At 53.0% G+C, this 16,388-nt stretch overlaps 1 protein-coding gene across 4 annotated transcripts in view; it reads right to left on the bottom strand.

The window, feature by feature from the left end:
• Positions 1 to 12,690: 12,690 nt before the first annotated feature.
• Positions 12,691 to 16,388, bottom strand: part of FERMT2 (FERM domain containing kindlin 2) — a 60,466-nt gene continuing 56,768 nt past the window's right edge. For all 4 annotated transcript variants that reach the window (XM_051621156.1, XM_051621157.1, XM_051621158.1 and 1 more), the window contains 2 exons: positions 16,088 to 16,229; positions 12,691 to 14,154 (listed from right to left, as the gene is read on the bottom strand). In XM_051621156.1, the coding sequence (XP_051477116.1) occupies positions 13,981 to 14,154; positions 16,088 to 16,229 (316 nt within the window). In that variant the 3' untranslated portion in view covers positions 12,691 to 13,980. The remainder of the gene's footprint in view (positions 14,155 to 16,087; positions 16,230 to 16,388) is intronic.

Raw genomic sequence — 16,388 nt, 5'->3', positions numbered from 1 at the left:
GAGACTGTTCTATAAATAGCTGAGGTCATTGCACACATGTTGTGTGGAGCAGGAGCCTTCTGAACCAGATCATTACACAATGTGCTTCTGAGACATGATTTTCATTTTCCATGTCTCTTCCCCCCCCCGTTACCCTCACGATGAATCGCTCTTGTTACCAGGGAAACAATCAACATTACTTAGTTTCTTACTTCTTCAGGCCCAGAGTGACCAGATGACACATACACCAACCCCCCTGGGCTTGGGCACACCCAAAATCAGGGGGCAGGGCTTGCCCCAAACTTCTCCAAGGCTGGGAGCTGCGTGGGTGAATCCTTGTGAGCATCAAAAGGCACCAACTGGGGGTGAGTTTTTTTTCCCCTCCTCTTTTCTTCTCTGATCCCTTCGTTTTCAGGGATGAAGAGGAGTGGGGAAGGTCCCACCCATGCTAAAAAAAAAACCCACAAAAGTTGACATCAGATCTTGCTTTTGTGCATGAGAAGAGGAAGGGAAGAGCTGCTTTGACTAAATGGGGACACTGGGACACATTTCCTTCCACTTGGGTGGAAAATGGACAGAGAGATGAAGGTTTAGCTGAACTCCCTCCATGGTGCCTCTTCCTTGGTGGGAAGGTTTTAGGGACGTGATGCAGGTTTTGCTTTTTACCTAAACTGCAAAAAAAACCACAAACTCGTGCTTTTTCGAAGCCAAAATCGTGCCATGACAAGGCTGTGACCACAGGGGGTCACCCCAGCTTTCCCCAGTGAGGCTCAGAGCAGAGGTCCTGGACCTGGCACGGGGATTACTGCGGGTTTTGGACAAGTCCTGTCCAGATACATCTCCCAGTTTCCTGCAATCGGCTGTGCAGGGACATCTTGACCCAGAAGGCACATCTGGCCCCTGGTATTTCATGGCTGAACATATGTGTGACTCAGCTTCTGACCTCCAGAGCTCCCACTGGGCTGCAGCAAAAAGGTGGCAAAAATCTTTTGGTTTGGTTAAACCTCTTGTCCTGCCAGTTTTTGTTAGTCCTGGAGACCGGTCCTGCCCTATTTACCACCACAGGCACGGAATTCTTCTTGGTGTGAGGAGAGAATCCTTTCTGCATGTGGATTTCCTAGCAGTGTGAGTCTTAAACAGAGCAGGGAAATTATTTGGATGGAAAAAACCTTCCTGAAGGAAAGGTGGATGTGCCAGGCTGTGGATGGAGGTGGGAACAGCCCCTCTGCAGCTGGGTTTGCAAGCTGAGAGTGAAGAAACCTGCCCTGACTGAGGGGCTTAAACTGAACAAAGCCTCTGGCAGCACCTCCAAACCCAGGAACCAGAGATGTTTTGGAGAAGGGGATGAACCTCTCACCAAGTTGTGCTCTTTACACCCTCCCCAAGGCTCACCCAGAACCTTCCAGCAAAACCTGAGCCAACCACACAGGCAGCTCCCCCACCCCCCTCCCCTTGCAAGAAGTTTTCAGCTTTTTCTCCTAATCTTCACCAAATTGGAAGGAGTTGATGGTGCTCTTATGGGCTTTAAAGAAGAGGTGGTCTGCAGGGAAGGAATGGATGAGGGCTCAGTCACTTTATGAAGGCTCCTAAGAGTGAAACAGGTTTTGCTTCTTACTAAAAATCTTGTCAAAAGGCACGTGGCCACTGCTGAGCTCTCACATCTCCTGGAGACATCTCCAAGTCCCACCTTGGTGGTTTTTTTTTTTTTTCTAAAGGTCAAGCCATTAGGGCCAGGGAGGATTCACAGCAGCCAACAGATTAATCTCCCCAGTACCTCCAAAGCCAGGATTTAGTTGCTGGAGAGCAAAGGGAAAGTTGGAATAGCACATTTCCACTTGTGTCATCTCCTCTCTGGCGGTTCCACCGCCGTGTATTTTGCTGCAGAGAAGAGGGGGGGGAAAAAAGGAGACAACAGAAGAGCCAAGTGATGGCCTCTGGCTGCTCCGTGCTTGCCAGCACTGGAACAAGGCAGTCACAGGGCAGGGAAACTGCAAATCCGTGACCTCAGGACAGTCAGAAAGATGGGAAAGGAGCCATGCACTTGTTTGATGTCAGTGTCTGAGTCTGAAACACACCCTGCTTTATGAGGAGAGAAAAAGTCCTCTCCTTTCCTTGGGCTGTATGACACAAGGCAGGAAGAACGACTAAATCCTTGCCACAATCAAATTGTTTTCATTCTGTTTTGGAAACAGATGCCTGGGGCTGGGCTACCTAGGGACCAGCCTCTTTGGTTCCTTTTAACCCCTGGTTAGATCCAGCCTCCAGTTAATCCTGAGCAGTGGAAATGTCCACAGAAAAGCTGCATGAACCAGCTCTGGGTGCCTGGATTTTGCAGAGGACCCAGTGTCCACTGAACCTCCATCTGTCTGCCAGAGGAAAGGAAGATGCTGCCCTGTCTTCCCAAATGTTGCCTGTGGGTGGATAAGGAGAAACTAAATGCCTGCTCAAACTTAATGAAGTCACAGGAGAAACCTGGCAGTCCTGGGCTAAAGCTCTGCCACCATCCAGGTGGCCTCCTGGGGCCTGGGGAATGGTATTTCTTTGGGCTTTATGGTAGAGTTAGCACATTTCCCAAAGGAGAAGTGCATCTGGAATGTGTCTGCCTGGCTGGAAAGAGTTATCCCAGCTTTATCCAAGAAGCCAAACGTAATTTAACAGCAGGAGAAGTGTCAGGAACTGCAGGTGTGTCACAGCCCTCTTCCCCAGCCAGCACTTCCAGAGGGAAGCAGAGACCACCCCTTCCTTGCAGAGGCAGCCCCGGCCACTGAGGCACCACGAGGGTGTTCAGTGTCTTCAGGTTTCCTCATCTCTCCTGGCCCAGAAACCCTTTTTTATTGAAAGGGAGAAAATCCCCACCTGAGGCTGACAGCATCATGCCTCATGAACACACAAATACCCCAGCTGAGTCCAAGTTGGGGCTCAAAACCAAAACAAAACGTGTAAAAGTGAGAAACTTATTTATTGCTGTTCCCTCCTTTGGCAGGGCCTGGTTTTAGAAGTAAACCAGTGCCAGCTCACCCCCCCAAAAAAGGGATTTGGGATCAGATCAAGCAGGGATCTGGCCTGGACCTGAGACATGGGGAATGCAGCAGCCTAAATGGTACTTCCCACAGCGTCCTGTGCACAAGGGGGGTGTTGCAGGTAACTCCAGAGATTCACAGTCCCTGCAGGAAAAGGGACATTTGCTCATGGGCCACAGGTAGAGCGCTCTGGGGGACAGGTCCCCCCAGCCTTCCTCTGCAAAATGAGGGCACTGTGGATTCCACAAGCCGTTTTCTCTGGATGGATTAGTGAGTGAGTAACAGCTTTTACCTTTTTCCCTTCCATGGAATCTTGGTGGCACCAAGATGGCATTTATCTAGTGCCTGTCCCTGCAGACACCTCACCCCATGTCCCACCGGCGGGCCAGTGAAGAAGGACCTTCCTGTACTTCCCAAAGGTCCTGTTTCCACAAGCTCCATTATATTCAGGATCAAAGCTTCCAGAAAGGAAATACAACCCTGATCTCTTGTCCTCCCCTTCCACGGATGCTGGGGGATGTACTCAGAGGACAAAACTGGCCCCCCTGCAGCGGTGGGGCAGCCGGTGGTTGGGACACGGGTGAGTGTCCGTCCTGCACCCTCGGCTCAGCTGAAGGGTGAAGCCAAACCCAGGCAGGACGAGCAGCTGGGGAGGGCTTTGCAGAGGAGGGAGCTCTCCCGTCCTGCTGGTACGTGAGTCCCGGCACGGCAGCTCTGCCGGTGGCTTCCCCAGCTCCAGGAATAAAAGCCCGGCGGGTCCCGGGGCTGCGGGGTCAAAGCGCGCAGCCGGGTGGAAGTAAGTGCTGAGCAGGGGGAGGATTCCCCCTGCCCAGCCCGGAGCTGGGGGCCTGGGAAGGAGCACACCCCGAATCCGAACGGGCAGGGGACTGTGTGGCCAGGCCAGCCTGGATCTGGGCTGCTCCATCGCGGGGCAAAGGCTTTACCTCCCGGCTGGGCGGGCGGGGAGAAGGGGCGGCTGCTCAACAGGAGCTGAAGCTGCTGCTCCCTTGGGCTCCCGCTGCCAAGGTTACAGAGGTGAAAAAAAAACCCCAACTAATCCCATGCCCAGAGCCAGCACGGTGAGGGTGGGAGTCCCCTGGGAAGGGCAGCAGGGTCTGAAAGAGGCTGAGCAGGTGGTCAGTGAAGGTGGGGGGTCTGGAGACACAGGGGGGTCCCAGAAGTGGTGGTGGCTGGCTGGGTGCTCCTGCCTGGAGGGGGGCAGCAAGGCTGGGAGAACTTCAGTGGTTTCTCTGCAGGGGTTGTGCCAAGGGGGCTGCTTCTGTGTGGGGCTCCCACCTCCTTGGCTTGGGGGGATGGTCCTCCTGGCCACCAGTCATACCTGGTGCCATCCATCCATCCATCCATCCATCCATCCATCCATCCATCCATCCATCCCTCCATCCCTCCATCCATGCCTGGGTGTATTTGCACCCTCCAGCCCTGACCCCTTTGTGCTGAGGTTCAGCCAGATGCAGCCAGGAGTGAGACGAGCATTCCCAAACTTCCCTCTGAAGGAACCCCTCTCCCATTGCACAGGGTAGGGGGACTGTAGCCAACCCTCTCCCAGCTCTGCTGGAGTCCATCCTGGCTGGAGATGGGCAGAGGGTCTGGATGAACTTTCCAGCTCTGGCCAAACTGCAGGTGGATCTGCTATTGAAAGCCAAGAGGAAAAGAAAGCCAGAACATGTGGATGAGGAGAACAAGCTCTCAGATCTGGGGGTGCTTTAGCACTGGGTGTATCGGAGCACTGGGAGGGGGGGACCATGACAAGATGTGGGTTTGCTCTGGTGTCCCGGGGCCACCTGCAGCAAGGCCATCCCTGTGTCCAAACAGCGGCTCCTCCTTGTTCCCAGCCAGCAGGCAAGAGGGAATATTCTGCCCTTGGCCCGTCTCTCCCGCCTGTCCCTCTTCCCTCTAGGTGGAGTCATTACACATCCTATTTCAGCTCACTCCGTGTCCAGACCTGCTCCCGCAGAGCAGCCCGTGAGGTCCCTGCCACCCTGCCCTGCATCCTCACGCCTTGGGTGCTTCCTGGGAATTTAAGGACCTGAATTGAATGAAGCCCAGAGGATCCTGGAGAGCTTATGTCTGCAAATGACATGCGTGGGATGGGAAGGGTGACCTGTGCTTGGGGGGGCGTGGGCAAGGGTCACTCCAGATGTAATGAGAGGGACAATGGAGGGACCAACCATGGAATCTAAGGAGCATCTTCCCTTAATTCTCCTTTACGAGCTTCTCCTCCTTCCTCTTACCTTGTGGGGCCATTGGAGGGGAGGCAGGGAAGGCAGGAAATCCTGCAGTGCTATTTTTGAACTCTGGATTAATTAACTGCATCATTAAGGGGCTGGGATTGGTTTGGCCGGGGTGGGCATGAAGGACAATTTGGGAGGGATCTGTTCCAGGTGTGCTCATTCCCAGGTTGTGTGGACATTGGAGATAGCACAGGGATTGGCTGTGGGTGCCAGGATTTGGCTGTGGGTGCCAGGGGGTGGGCAGCCAGAGCCAGACTCTTCTCTTCACACCACGCTGTGTCCGTGGACAGGTCCACCCTCAGGGCAGCCCATCCCTTCTTCTCCACCACCTGCAGGGCTGGGAGGGTCGATGTGCTCACCTTTTGGGGCACTGAAAGTATCTTCTTTTTTTTTTTTTTTTGTTTTTTACAACTCTGCATAAAAGAAAGACATTAGAAGTGCTCTCCTGGTGCTCTCCCTGGTTCTCCCCAGCTCCTTTCCCCACCACTGACGTTCCCTGCTCTCAGCATCTCTTCCACCACCCATCACTTCCCTGCTTTTGAAGATTTGACACCCCCCGTCGTCTCCACGTCGGTCTCAGACGTTCCCATCCACTTCTTCTGTTTATGGGAAGGAGGACAGAACCTTCAGGAGATAAAGCAGCCACCCCTGGTCATCACCCAGGCCCTGTGGTGGGGCAGCTTGCCACGGAGTCCAAGGGGAGCCCCTCGGCTCTAAGGCCGTGTCCTTTGAAGTGCCTGACACATGAATTTCAGCTGTTGGACGATGTGAATCAGATGTGGTCCCTCCAGATGGCCACACAGGATGGGGCACAGCAAGGAGAGGGGCTGGAGGTGGCTTTGGGGCAGCTCTGAATCTCTGGCAGGACAGGCAAGGATGGGAACACCTTGGAGGCTGGGCTGGTGAGGGGCATTTTGACCATGTCTTTGCTTTGGGGGTGCATCTTGAGGGGTCTGGCACCATGAGGGAGCCAGGTGAAGAGGACAGGCTGGCCTCACGGGCAGACCAGGACCCAGGCTCTTGGAAGGGACCTCTCCTCTTTGGGTTGTGTTTGGTCTCAGAGCTGTTGCAGTGTCCTCCCTCATCCTGCTTTCCTTGAGCTTGTGTGTGTCCCAGGCTCCCAGAGTTACACCTGGAGCCTTCCTAAGACTTCCTGGGCTTCTTCTTCCCAGGTTTACCATTCCCGAGGGCCTTCCTCACCCTCACTGCCCCCTCAGGGCAAAACCAAAGCACCCAAAACTCTTCCCTCGAGGTCACCAATAACAAACAGCAGCTCTTTCTTTGCCCTCCTGCCTAAATCTGCTGAAAGCCATGAAGGAAACCAGGAACCCAGTTTTCCCCAAGCATCCCAGCTGAGGTCCAGCTGTCCTGGCCATGTAGGATAGGCAGTACATCCAATTACCATGGGAAGGGGCAAAGGAAGGTCTTCACCACCTCTAAACACAGCCAGAGAGTCCCCTGAATGCATTGCATGACACAGGTAGGACAATTGAGGTGATGAGCCCCTTGTCCTACTCCGGGGCTGGGTGTGAGGGGTTCCACCAGTGCCCAATGCCATGGATTTGGTCTGGGATGCTCCACACCCTGAGTGCCCAAGCCCTGTGGGGAGGTAACTTTGGAGCTTCACTTTCTCCAGTCACCACCACAATTCCCCCTGCCACCCCTTATACTTGTCCCCCAGCCAATCTGGTGCCTCCCTCTGGGACGTGTTCCCAGGAAATGGAAGAAGGGAAGTAATTCCCAGCCAGGATCCCTGGCGTGAGTCCAGTTTCTAACCCAGCTCCTCTCCCATTCCTTCCAGCACCACCTCCCCCCGCCCCGGCCTTCCCCTTTCCCAGGCAGGAAATCAAAGCCCATTTTGCTCATTAGGGGCTGACCAGCTGCTGACCAAAAGCCAAAAAGAAAAAAAGAGGGGAAAAAAGCTTTATTTGCTCAAAGTGCTGCTTTCTCAGGGCAGGGGGAGTGGGAGTCCTCCAGCTGGAGGCTTCCCACCAGCCAGGGAGCTGTGGCTTTGCCGTGAGCCAGCAAGGCAAGGGAGCTCCATTTCCAGGTCTTTGCCTTCACTAGGGCTCAGAGGGAAATCTTGCCCCGTGATGCCAGTGGCTGACAGGTTCTTGCAGAGTGGAGTCTCAGTAAAACACGGGCTTGGCCTTTCTGAGTCGCTCGGGCACTTGGAAAATGTTTGGGTGCTGCTCCTGTGTCCAGCTAAGAAAAGAAACACACCCCCCCCTCCTCTTTCACGGGTCAGATCCAATGCTGGTCAAACCGATGGGAATCTCCCTGGCAGCTTTGTCGGGGTGAATTTAGCCTTTTGGATTGTTTTTTAATTCTTCTTCAACTGGTGTTTCCCATCCTGTCCCTCCCCCAACACCCTGCTTGTTCCCAGCTCCCTGCCTGGGGAAGCTCCGGGTTTGCATCCCTGGGGCATCGCGGCCCCCGTGGCCTCCACAACGCCCTGGGAAAAGTCCCCATTTGTGTCCAGCACTTATGAAAACCAGACAGGGGAGCTTAAGAGGAACCAAAGGAGCAGCTTCTGGGGAGAAATATGTCGAACAGCTGGAGGGAGGCAGGGGATTTCAAAGGGAAGGCCGGGATGCCACTGGGAGCAGGCGTGAGGACCCAGACCACATTGCCCTGGTGCTTACGGGAAAAGATGGAAGCTGAGAAGCACTTAAAAAAAAAATATATTAAAAAATCTATAACATCCAGCAGGTATTTATAGATCTTTTATCTCTTCAGTGCCTCGGTGCCACAAATAAAAAGCATTCAGTCCTTTTATGATACTTAAAGCAAACAAACAAACCCCCCCGCTGGTTTCCAGAGAGGTTTGGAGCCGTGCGAGCGCGGTCACCGATCGGTCTGAATTTAATTAGGCTGATGAAACCACTCCTGAGTTGGTGCCACCACTGAGGGCTTTGTCTCTTCACCATCCTTTGCTGCTTTGGAAGCAAGGGTTAATACACCCGGGAAGCCAGGGCTGCTCAGCAGCTGGGCTGGAGCAGGAGGCTCACATCCGTGTGTGGGTTCATCTCTGGGCTGGATCCTGGCTGGTGCTGGTGATGCCTGGTTTGGGTTTCCTGTGTCCCTGGTCAATGCTGACTAAATCCTTGGTGGCCCAGAATGCCCTCAGGGTTGCCCAGGGCCCCTCTCCTCTGTCTCACACAGCACACAACCAGGTCAGGAGGAAAGATGCTGTGGATCCCAGCCCTGCTGGGCTTGCTGGGCTCCTGGCCCCTAATGCTCGACCAAGTGAGGGGTTAGGAGGGGCTGGAGGAGGCAGGGGAAGGGATTCACATCCTCTTGGGAGCTTGGGAGGTGCCTTTGCACCCAGCTGGCTCTGGGAGGCTGGTGATGGCCACACAGGAGTCTCTTCCCAGCTCCAAGGCTGGAAAATCCCCAACGTGCTTCCTGCAGGGTGAGATGCTGGAATGATTCATCCAGCTTGGTTTTACTAGGGATTAATTTGAGGAGCTTCCTTCAAGCCCTGCCCACAGCAGGGAAGTCCCACTGCCTGGGGTGGTCATCCCATGGGAGACAGCTTTTCCCTGTACCCTTGGAAACCAGCCCCATGCTCCTGCATGTCCTGATCACAGGCAGTGACCCTGTTTGGGCTCATTTTGCCTTACTGCTCCCCAAAACCCAGCAGCTTCCTCAAATGTCCTCTTTCCATCCCTTCATGGCGTGGGACGTGTCCCCTTACCCAGGCTATGAGTCTGTTACCCTCTCCTTGCTGCAGGCAACAGCCCTGCTTGGCAGAGATTGCATTTTTTGCTTTGTTTTGAAAATCTCCATGGGTCTGTGGATCTCTCCCCTGTGCAAAACTCAGCTGTTCCTGCTGTAAAACCACGATGTCACCTGCCCATCTGCTGGGGATTATTAAATTACCTGGGCCTTACAAACCCGGGCGAATCCCAGCTGACACCTTGCTCAGGCAGGGATGCAAATCCCCTGTGTGCATTAAGTGAAGTGGTTTTTCACCCTGGCAGCCACTTTACATCAGGACCTTTGGCTGATGTGATTTGGTTTTGCCCTTTCCAACCCCAGCTCCTGCTGTCAAGCAGGCTCAGCTGCTGGGAGGAGCATCCCCCTGGCCTTGCTCGCTGTTGTAGAGCTGCAATAGCCCCGTTTTAAGGCACCTCTGCTGCTTGTTTGGGTTAAACTGGGGTTTAAACAACCCTGTGGGTTCTGAACCTCCCTCCCCCTCATGTGCTTATCAGAACTGTTGGAAGTATAACGTTGTTTTTCCATAGGTCAGACAGCAGTTTGTGGATGCCAGATGGTTGCTGCTCTCCCTCCCTGAGGCTGAGTCACCCCAGGGGGCTTGGGACACCCACAGGCTGGTTTCTCCTTGGTTTTGGTGTTATTTTTCGTGTGGTTTAGTCTTTTGTTTGCCCAAAAGGGTCAACCCCAGTCAGACTTCACTGCATCAGCAGAAAAAAAACCTCTCCACGTCCCTTCAGCACCGGTGTGCTGGGAACTGGGATTTGCATTCCCTTGGCTTGCCAAGACCTTCCTCATCCTCCCTTGTTTGCTTTAGTGCCCGAACATCTCCAAGCCCACTCGGGCCTCCCACCCCTCACCCCAGCACATCACTGGAACCCCTCTGCACCCACCATGTCCTGGTTCCCCTCTGCCTCAGCATCACCCCACCCGTGATGTCTGATGGCTACAGCATCAGCAGCAGAGCAAACACCTCTGGTCCTCCTTGTCCTCGCTTGCTGTACCTGGGCTGGATCATCCATCCCCTCCCACGGGCTCCAGCTCTTGCCATCTCCCTCCCCAGACCATCTTCCAACATGCTCCTCTTGCTCCCTCCTCACCCCATGTCCATCCCTGGGGCACGGCTCTTCCCACCTGTGCTGTGTTTTATCTGGTGCTTCTCCAGACTTTAAGGAAACCACACTTTGTTGGTGGTGTGGGTTTGTTTTTTTTTTTAATCCCCTTTCACTCCAACAGTTCATTTTTCTTTGCATCTTTCCATCCAAGGAGAAAGGAAAGACATCCTAGAAAGCCTGGCAGCCTCCTTTGGGTCACCTTGAAGACCCCTTGACCCCTTTGTGGCTTCCCAGCCTCCCGCAAGTGCCCACACTGCTCCCTGCTTCCCACCCAGCTTCTCCCAGCTCCAGTCCTTGGGGGCCCACGCAGGGAAGGTCTGTGGTTGAAAGCAGCCTCTGCCTTCCCATGCCCCTTCCCGACCTCCTCTGCTTTTCTGCTCAGTATTTCCTGCCTTGTCACCTCCCCAAGCTGCAAAACTGGGCTGTGATTCAGGGTGGTGGAGCCCTGCGGAGGTGGCCAGGGATGGATGGACCAGGGGATCCCACCTTTCCTCTCCTCAATGAAACCAACCTCATTTTTGGAACAAGTAGTACCCAGAAGAAGGGGAACAAGGTTATGTCTGCATCTGCAAGTGGAGTAACACTGAGAGCTGGGCTGAGCCCAAGCCAGCATAGACCCTGAAGTGGAGCATCTGGACACCTGATCTCACCCTGTGGTCAAGAGGTGGCTTGAATGAATCTCAAGGGGTGATTTTCACAGTGAGGGTGGTGAGACCCTGGCCCAGGTTGCCCAGGGAAGCTGTGGCTGCCCCATCCCTGGCAGTGTTGAAAGGGGCAGGTTGGATGGGGCTTGGAGCAACCTGGGCTGGTGGGAGGTGGCCCTGCCCATGCAGGGGGGTTGGGACTGGATGATCTTGAAGGTCCCTCCCAACCCAGTCTGGTTTGGGATTTTGTGATTACACCTCCCCATCCTGCATGACCTCAGGCTGTGAAATAGGAGGTAAATATTATTCAGGAAGCCATTCCCACCACATGCCCAGCTTCGGGGCTATTCCAGGCCAGGCATGTTTTTATTGCCAGGCCTCTCCCACTCCTGCATCCAGCCAAGAGGAGCCAGGAGCTTGCCAGGAGCATGCATGCTGCTCCTCCCCTCCTGTGCCTCCTGGAGCCACCTGGGTTTGCTGAGCAGCTGCCAGCACCCAGGAGAACAAACCCATGGGCATGGGGCAGGGTTGGGAGCATCCCTGTCTCATCCTGAGCACACCTCTGCCTGGCTGTGGTGACCTTCGTGATGGGACCAAGGAGTTGGGAGGAATCGCCCGGCCACCCCTTCCCCCTGCTTTCACAGAGCCAGGGTGCAACCCGGCCCAGAGAGCCTGGTGCCAAAACCAGAGGGTTGCTCTGAAATGCAGCAAGGAGGGGAAATGTGGGATTTCCTCCGTGGAGCCACCTGCCCAGAGTCAGCTCAGCTCACACCCGGGAAGATGCTGCAGGTGATGCTGTCACCTGCCCCTCTCTGTCCCCCCAGGCCCCCAGGTGCATCTGAGCAGCCACTGCAACCCTGTCCCCTCCCTCTGGCCCTGCTGTGCCATGTCCAGCTGGGAGCTGGACCAGATGCAGCTGAGCAGCGCCCCGGGCCCCTCCCGGGGTGTTTCTGGGCATGGAGCATTCCCAGTGGGCAGTGGGATGGTGCCAAGTGGGTGGGTGAAACCCTCACTGCCACCTCTGTCTGCACAGCACCCCTATCCCTACACAGCACCCCTTTCCATGCACAGCATCCCTATCCTTGCACAGCACCCCTATCCCTGCACAGCACCCCTATCCTTGCACAGCATCCCTATCCTTGCACAGCACCCCTATCCCTGCACTGCACCCCTATCCTTGCACAGCATCCCTATCCTTGCACAGCACTCCTATCCCTACACAGCACCCCTTTCCATGCACAGCACCACTTTCCATGCACAGCACCCCTATCCCTGCACAGCACCACTTTCCATGCACAGCACCCCTATCCCTGCACAGCACCACTTTCCATGCACAGCATTCCTATCCCTGCACAGCATCCCTATCCCTACACAGCATCCCTATCCCTGCACAGCATCCCTGTTCCCACACAGCACCCCTATCCCCACACAGTACCCCTATCCCCGCATAGCATCCCTATCCCTGCACAGCACCCCCAGCCCTGCACAGCACCCCTATCCCTGCACAGCACCCCTATCCCCACACAGCACCCCTATTCCCAAACAACATTCCTATTTCCCCTGTCACAGCCACAGCATCTCCTCCCCTTGCACAATCCCTGCTCCACAGCCCCAGGGGCCTCCCTGGAGAGGAACCCAGTTTCTTCCATGCCCTGGCAGCTGAAGGCTGAAGCTCAGCATTTGAAGCCCCATTTGCAAACAAATCCATTTCCCTTCACACCAGCACCAGAGCCCAGCGTGCTAAGGCTGTTTTACACCCCTGGATGGACACCCCCATATTTTGCTTTTTTTGGATGTTCTTTCATTTTTTCCAAGCTTTGGATAAGGCAGCAGGAAGGAGCCCAGGGGGCTGCCACGGTGGCAGGAGGTAGTTGTATCCCATGGGATTTGCTTCCAGCCCTGCCCAAAGCACCCTTGAACCCCCCCCCCAAAAAAAAAACAAAACCCAGGAGCAGCAGAGGAACATTAAATAAAAGATCTGACTTTTATTTAAAATAAAATGCATTTGTACATAGTCTTGAAACCACAGGCTGCAGGAATGCAACAAACTGCTCATTCCTTGGGATTAGGTGGGGCAGGAGATGGATCCTCAGGAGCATTAACCACCCTGGAGGTCCTGGCCCCAGGGAGCAGCTCCCCAGGGTGTTGAAGCACAGCTCTGAAATCCTGTTTAACTTAGATTTAAAAAAAAAGTACTGGACTGAAATTAAGGGGTTTCTTGGGGGATTGTTTTGTGTTTCTAAGGTTATTTCCCTTCCCCCTTCCAGGCACACTAGAGTTAATGCTGACACACCAGCCCTAAGCAACATCCTTGTGAGACTAGTTCAAAACAAAACAAAACAAACAACAAAAAAACAACTGTACAATTTTATAAAATTTGTGGGTTGTTTTTGGTTTTGTTTTTTTTTTTTACATTAGTTACACAAAAACCTCTACTTCATAGACCTTTACTTCATATTGTAATGAAAAAAGTTTGCATATCATAGGCAGAACAGTGACTATGCTGGTGAATACTAAAAAGTGTCATAATACAACATGGTGTAAAAATAAAATTACAAAAAGAAAAGACAATATAAATGATTATCAAAAGGCAAGTTATCAAATAAAAACAGAGCTATAACAGACTAACAGAAGCTCATCTCTGAGGCCACACTTCAGTATTTTCAGAGTCATTGTCAGGCACCTGTAGCAGTCCTGGTGCTTGTAGTGTGAAAAGGAGAGATGGAAAATCTACTCAAGGTGGGGGGGGAGGACAATGTCCAGCCAGGTCAAATGTACAGAATAAAGAAAAAAAAAAAAAACAACACCAAAACAAACAAAAAAAAAGGAAATAAAACACTCATGCATGAAACATGACAAATAAACTTCATATAAGGTTCAGCCCTGGATGGCTTTACAAGAAGATGGCTTAGAGTTCTCTTAGAAAATTGGCTCTTTTGAAGTGGGTCAAATTGTTTCTTGATCAGGATCTGAAGGGCAGTGGTGGGATCACCCAGCCCAGACAGGTCTTGTGATAGCAACTCAGCAGAAGTGCTCGTTAGTGCCCACAGATGAACTGGTCAGGTAATGCAGAAATGGGCAGGATTAAAAAAAAAACAACAAAGGGGGGAAAAAAAAAAAAAGGGAAAAAAAAAAAAAGATAAATTTCAAGCTCACTTTATTAAGCAGCATATTTCAAATAACAGCTTTTCTTTAAAGTTAAATATTAATATGGCCATGGGGTTTCCTCTGGGAGCACAGGGCGTGGGCCTCACACCCACCCGCTGGTCAGTTTGTAGAACATCTCCTCGTCTAAACTCTCGTTCTGGTCTTTCGCCCGCGTCGACAGGAAGATGTAGCCACCAATGAACTCGTGAACCACCTTGCAATCCACCTCCGTGCAGATGAAGGACACCCGGACATCGTCCGCGAACTCCACGGTCACCTGCAGGGCAGAGCGGAGTCATGGAATTCCTTTGGTTGGAAAAGACCTTTCAGATCATCCAGTCCAACCATTCCCCCAGCCCTGCCAAGGCCACCACTGCCCCATGTCCCTCAGCACCACATCTACACGGCTTGGAAACCCCTCCAGGGATGGGGACTCCCCCCCTGCCCTGGGCAGCCTGGGCCAGGGCCTGACAGCCCTTTGGGGAAGAAATTGTTCCCAATATCCAACCTAAACCTCCCCTGGCACGACTTGAGGCCGTTTCCTCTTGTTCCATCCCTTATTCCTGGGGAGCAGAGCCCGACCCCCCTGGCTCCAACCTCCTCCCAGGCAGCTGCAGAGCCAGCAGGTCTCCCCTCACCTCCTTGTCTCCAGGCTGGACACCCCCAGCTCCCTCAGCTGCTCCTCCTCACACTTGTGCTCCAGCCCCTTCCCCAGCTCCCTTGCCCTTCTCTGGACATGCTCTAGTAGCTCAAAACCACGAGGGTTAAATCTCTTCTCATGCTCCTCCTTTCTGCCTTGTTTTTTTTCTGTTAAAACGTTCTTGGTTTATTGTCTGTTGTTTCCTAAGTGCTGAAAATGATGTTTTGGACTCAGTGATCCTTATAGGTCCCTTCCAATCCATGGTACAATAACTGTTGTTCAAGTGTTTTGATACAGAAAAACCTTTTACTGCTTTTTATTTATTTATTTTTTTTCATTTTACTTATTTTTTTTTCATTATCACTCTTTTACTCTCCTGTGACTCAGAGATAATTACCCAGCAGTGGTGAGCACGTGGCAACTTTTTCTAGTGTGAGGGTGGTGAGACCCTGGCCCAGGTTGCCCAGGGAAGCTGTGGCTGCCCCATCCCTGGCAGTGTTGAAGGGCAGGTTGGATGGGGCTTGGAGCAGCCTGGGCTGGTGGGAGGTGTCCCTGCCCATGGCAGGGGGTTGGGACTAGGTGGTCTTCAATGACCCTTCCAACACCAAACCAGTCTGGGATTCTGTGATTCTCTTTGTTTCAAGAGAAACAGAGACCAGGCCAGACCTTTGAGGGCTGGAATTTCTTTCCAGTTTCCCCTGGAAGTGGATTCGGGTTTTGTAAGTCAAAGTTTGGCCATAGAAATGCTTTATGGGGGTTGGAGGAGCTCCTTTCGGAGTGACTGAACAAACTGTCCATTTACTGATGCCTGTTATTATTTTTTGTCTCCCCATCAGTGACAGCTCTGCAGGAGGCAGAAGGATTCCCAGCAGAGTATCCCAGCTGAATAATTGGGGTCGGGGCTTGCAACTGGGTCAAAACAAAGACTCAGAGACAGGGAGGAAGCAGAACAATTTCTCCAGCAGCTCTTAATGAGCTGCAAATGGTTGGAGAAAAGTCCTCATGTATCCCCAGCAATTTTCACTGGGGGTTGTGCTGAAAAGGAGCACAAAAAGTTTCTGCATCCGAATGTAAGGGGTGGGTAAAAGCCCATCCTGGAGCCAAGGGAAGGATCTGCTGTTGCTTTTCCTTCCTTGTAGGAAAGCCAGAGCTGTAGTGCAAAGAAAAGGGATTTTTAGAATGGGTATTTATGTTACGGGCTCGGATCAAGCCTGAGCGTCGGGTCTGGAGTTTGATTTTATTTAACAGCCTTTGAGGGGGTGTTCAGAGACCAGGGGAAATCATTAAGTGTGTAACCGGCTGCGTTCAAGAAAGATTCAGGCTTTTTTCCTTTTTTAAGGGACACACTGAACTCCACGGGCAGAGAGGACAAGCTCTGCTCCACCTTCAAGGAGGGTGGGAAAAGGAGGAGGACAAAACTTAGTGTATGAACACGCCGGGATCAAAACAGCAACGGGAAAACCTGATTGGTTAGAAGTCGACTTGCAAAGTCCCAACTTGAAAAAAACCCAAGAGCAGCCTCAGTCTGACGTGCAGGCAGCTGGGGCCCAGGTGTAAAACACCAGCTCACCATTTTGATCTCCCAGTTCACGTTCCATTGCTTCATGTTGCTGAACCTCCAGGTCTTGACGGCGTCGCCCGTGCTCGCGTCCATCCGGATCAGCCGGTTGTAGGCGATGCCGATCAGCTCCTCCTTCTTGCCCCCCTGGAACCTGCCAGATGGGGAGGGATTAATCCATGCCCACCCACGACACGTGGGCACACGTGTTCAATTCAGCAGCCGAGTTAACCTCATGAAACTGGTTTTGTGAGTTGATGCAATTAGCGCATCTTCTTTTTTTGTGCAGCTTCCACAGCTAAAGACGTGCTGC

The sequence above is a fragment of the Apus apus genome, chromosome 5 (genome assembly GCF_020740795.1).
Source record: "Apus apus isolate bApuApu2 chromosome 5, bApuApu2.pri.cur, whole genome shotgun sequence".
Taxonomy (NCBI): Eukaryota; Metazoa; Chordata; class Aves; order Apodiformes; family Apodidae; genus Apus; species Apus apus.
The sequence above is the reverse complement of the archived record's forward strand: the minus strand, read 5'-3'. Positions and strand labels throughout refer to the sequence as shown.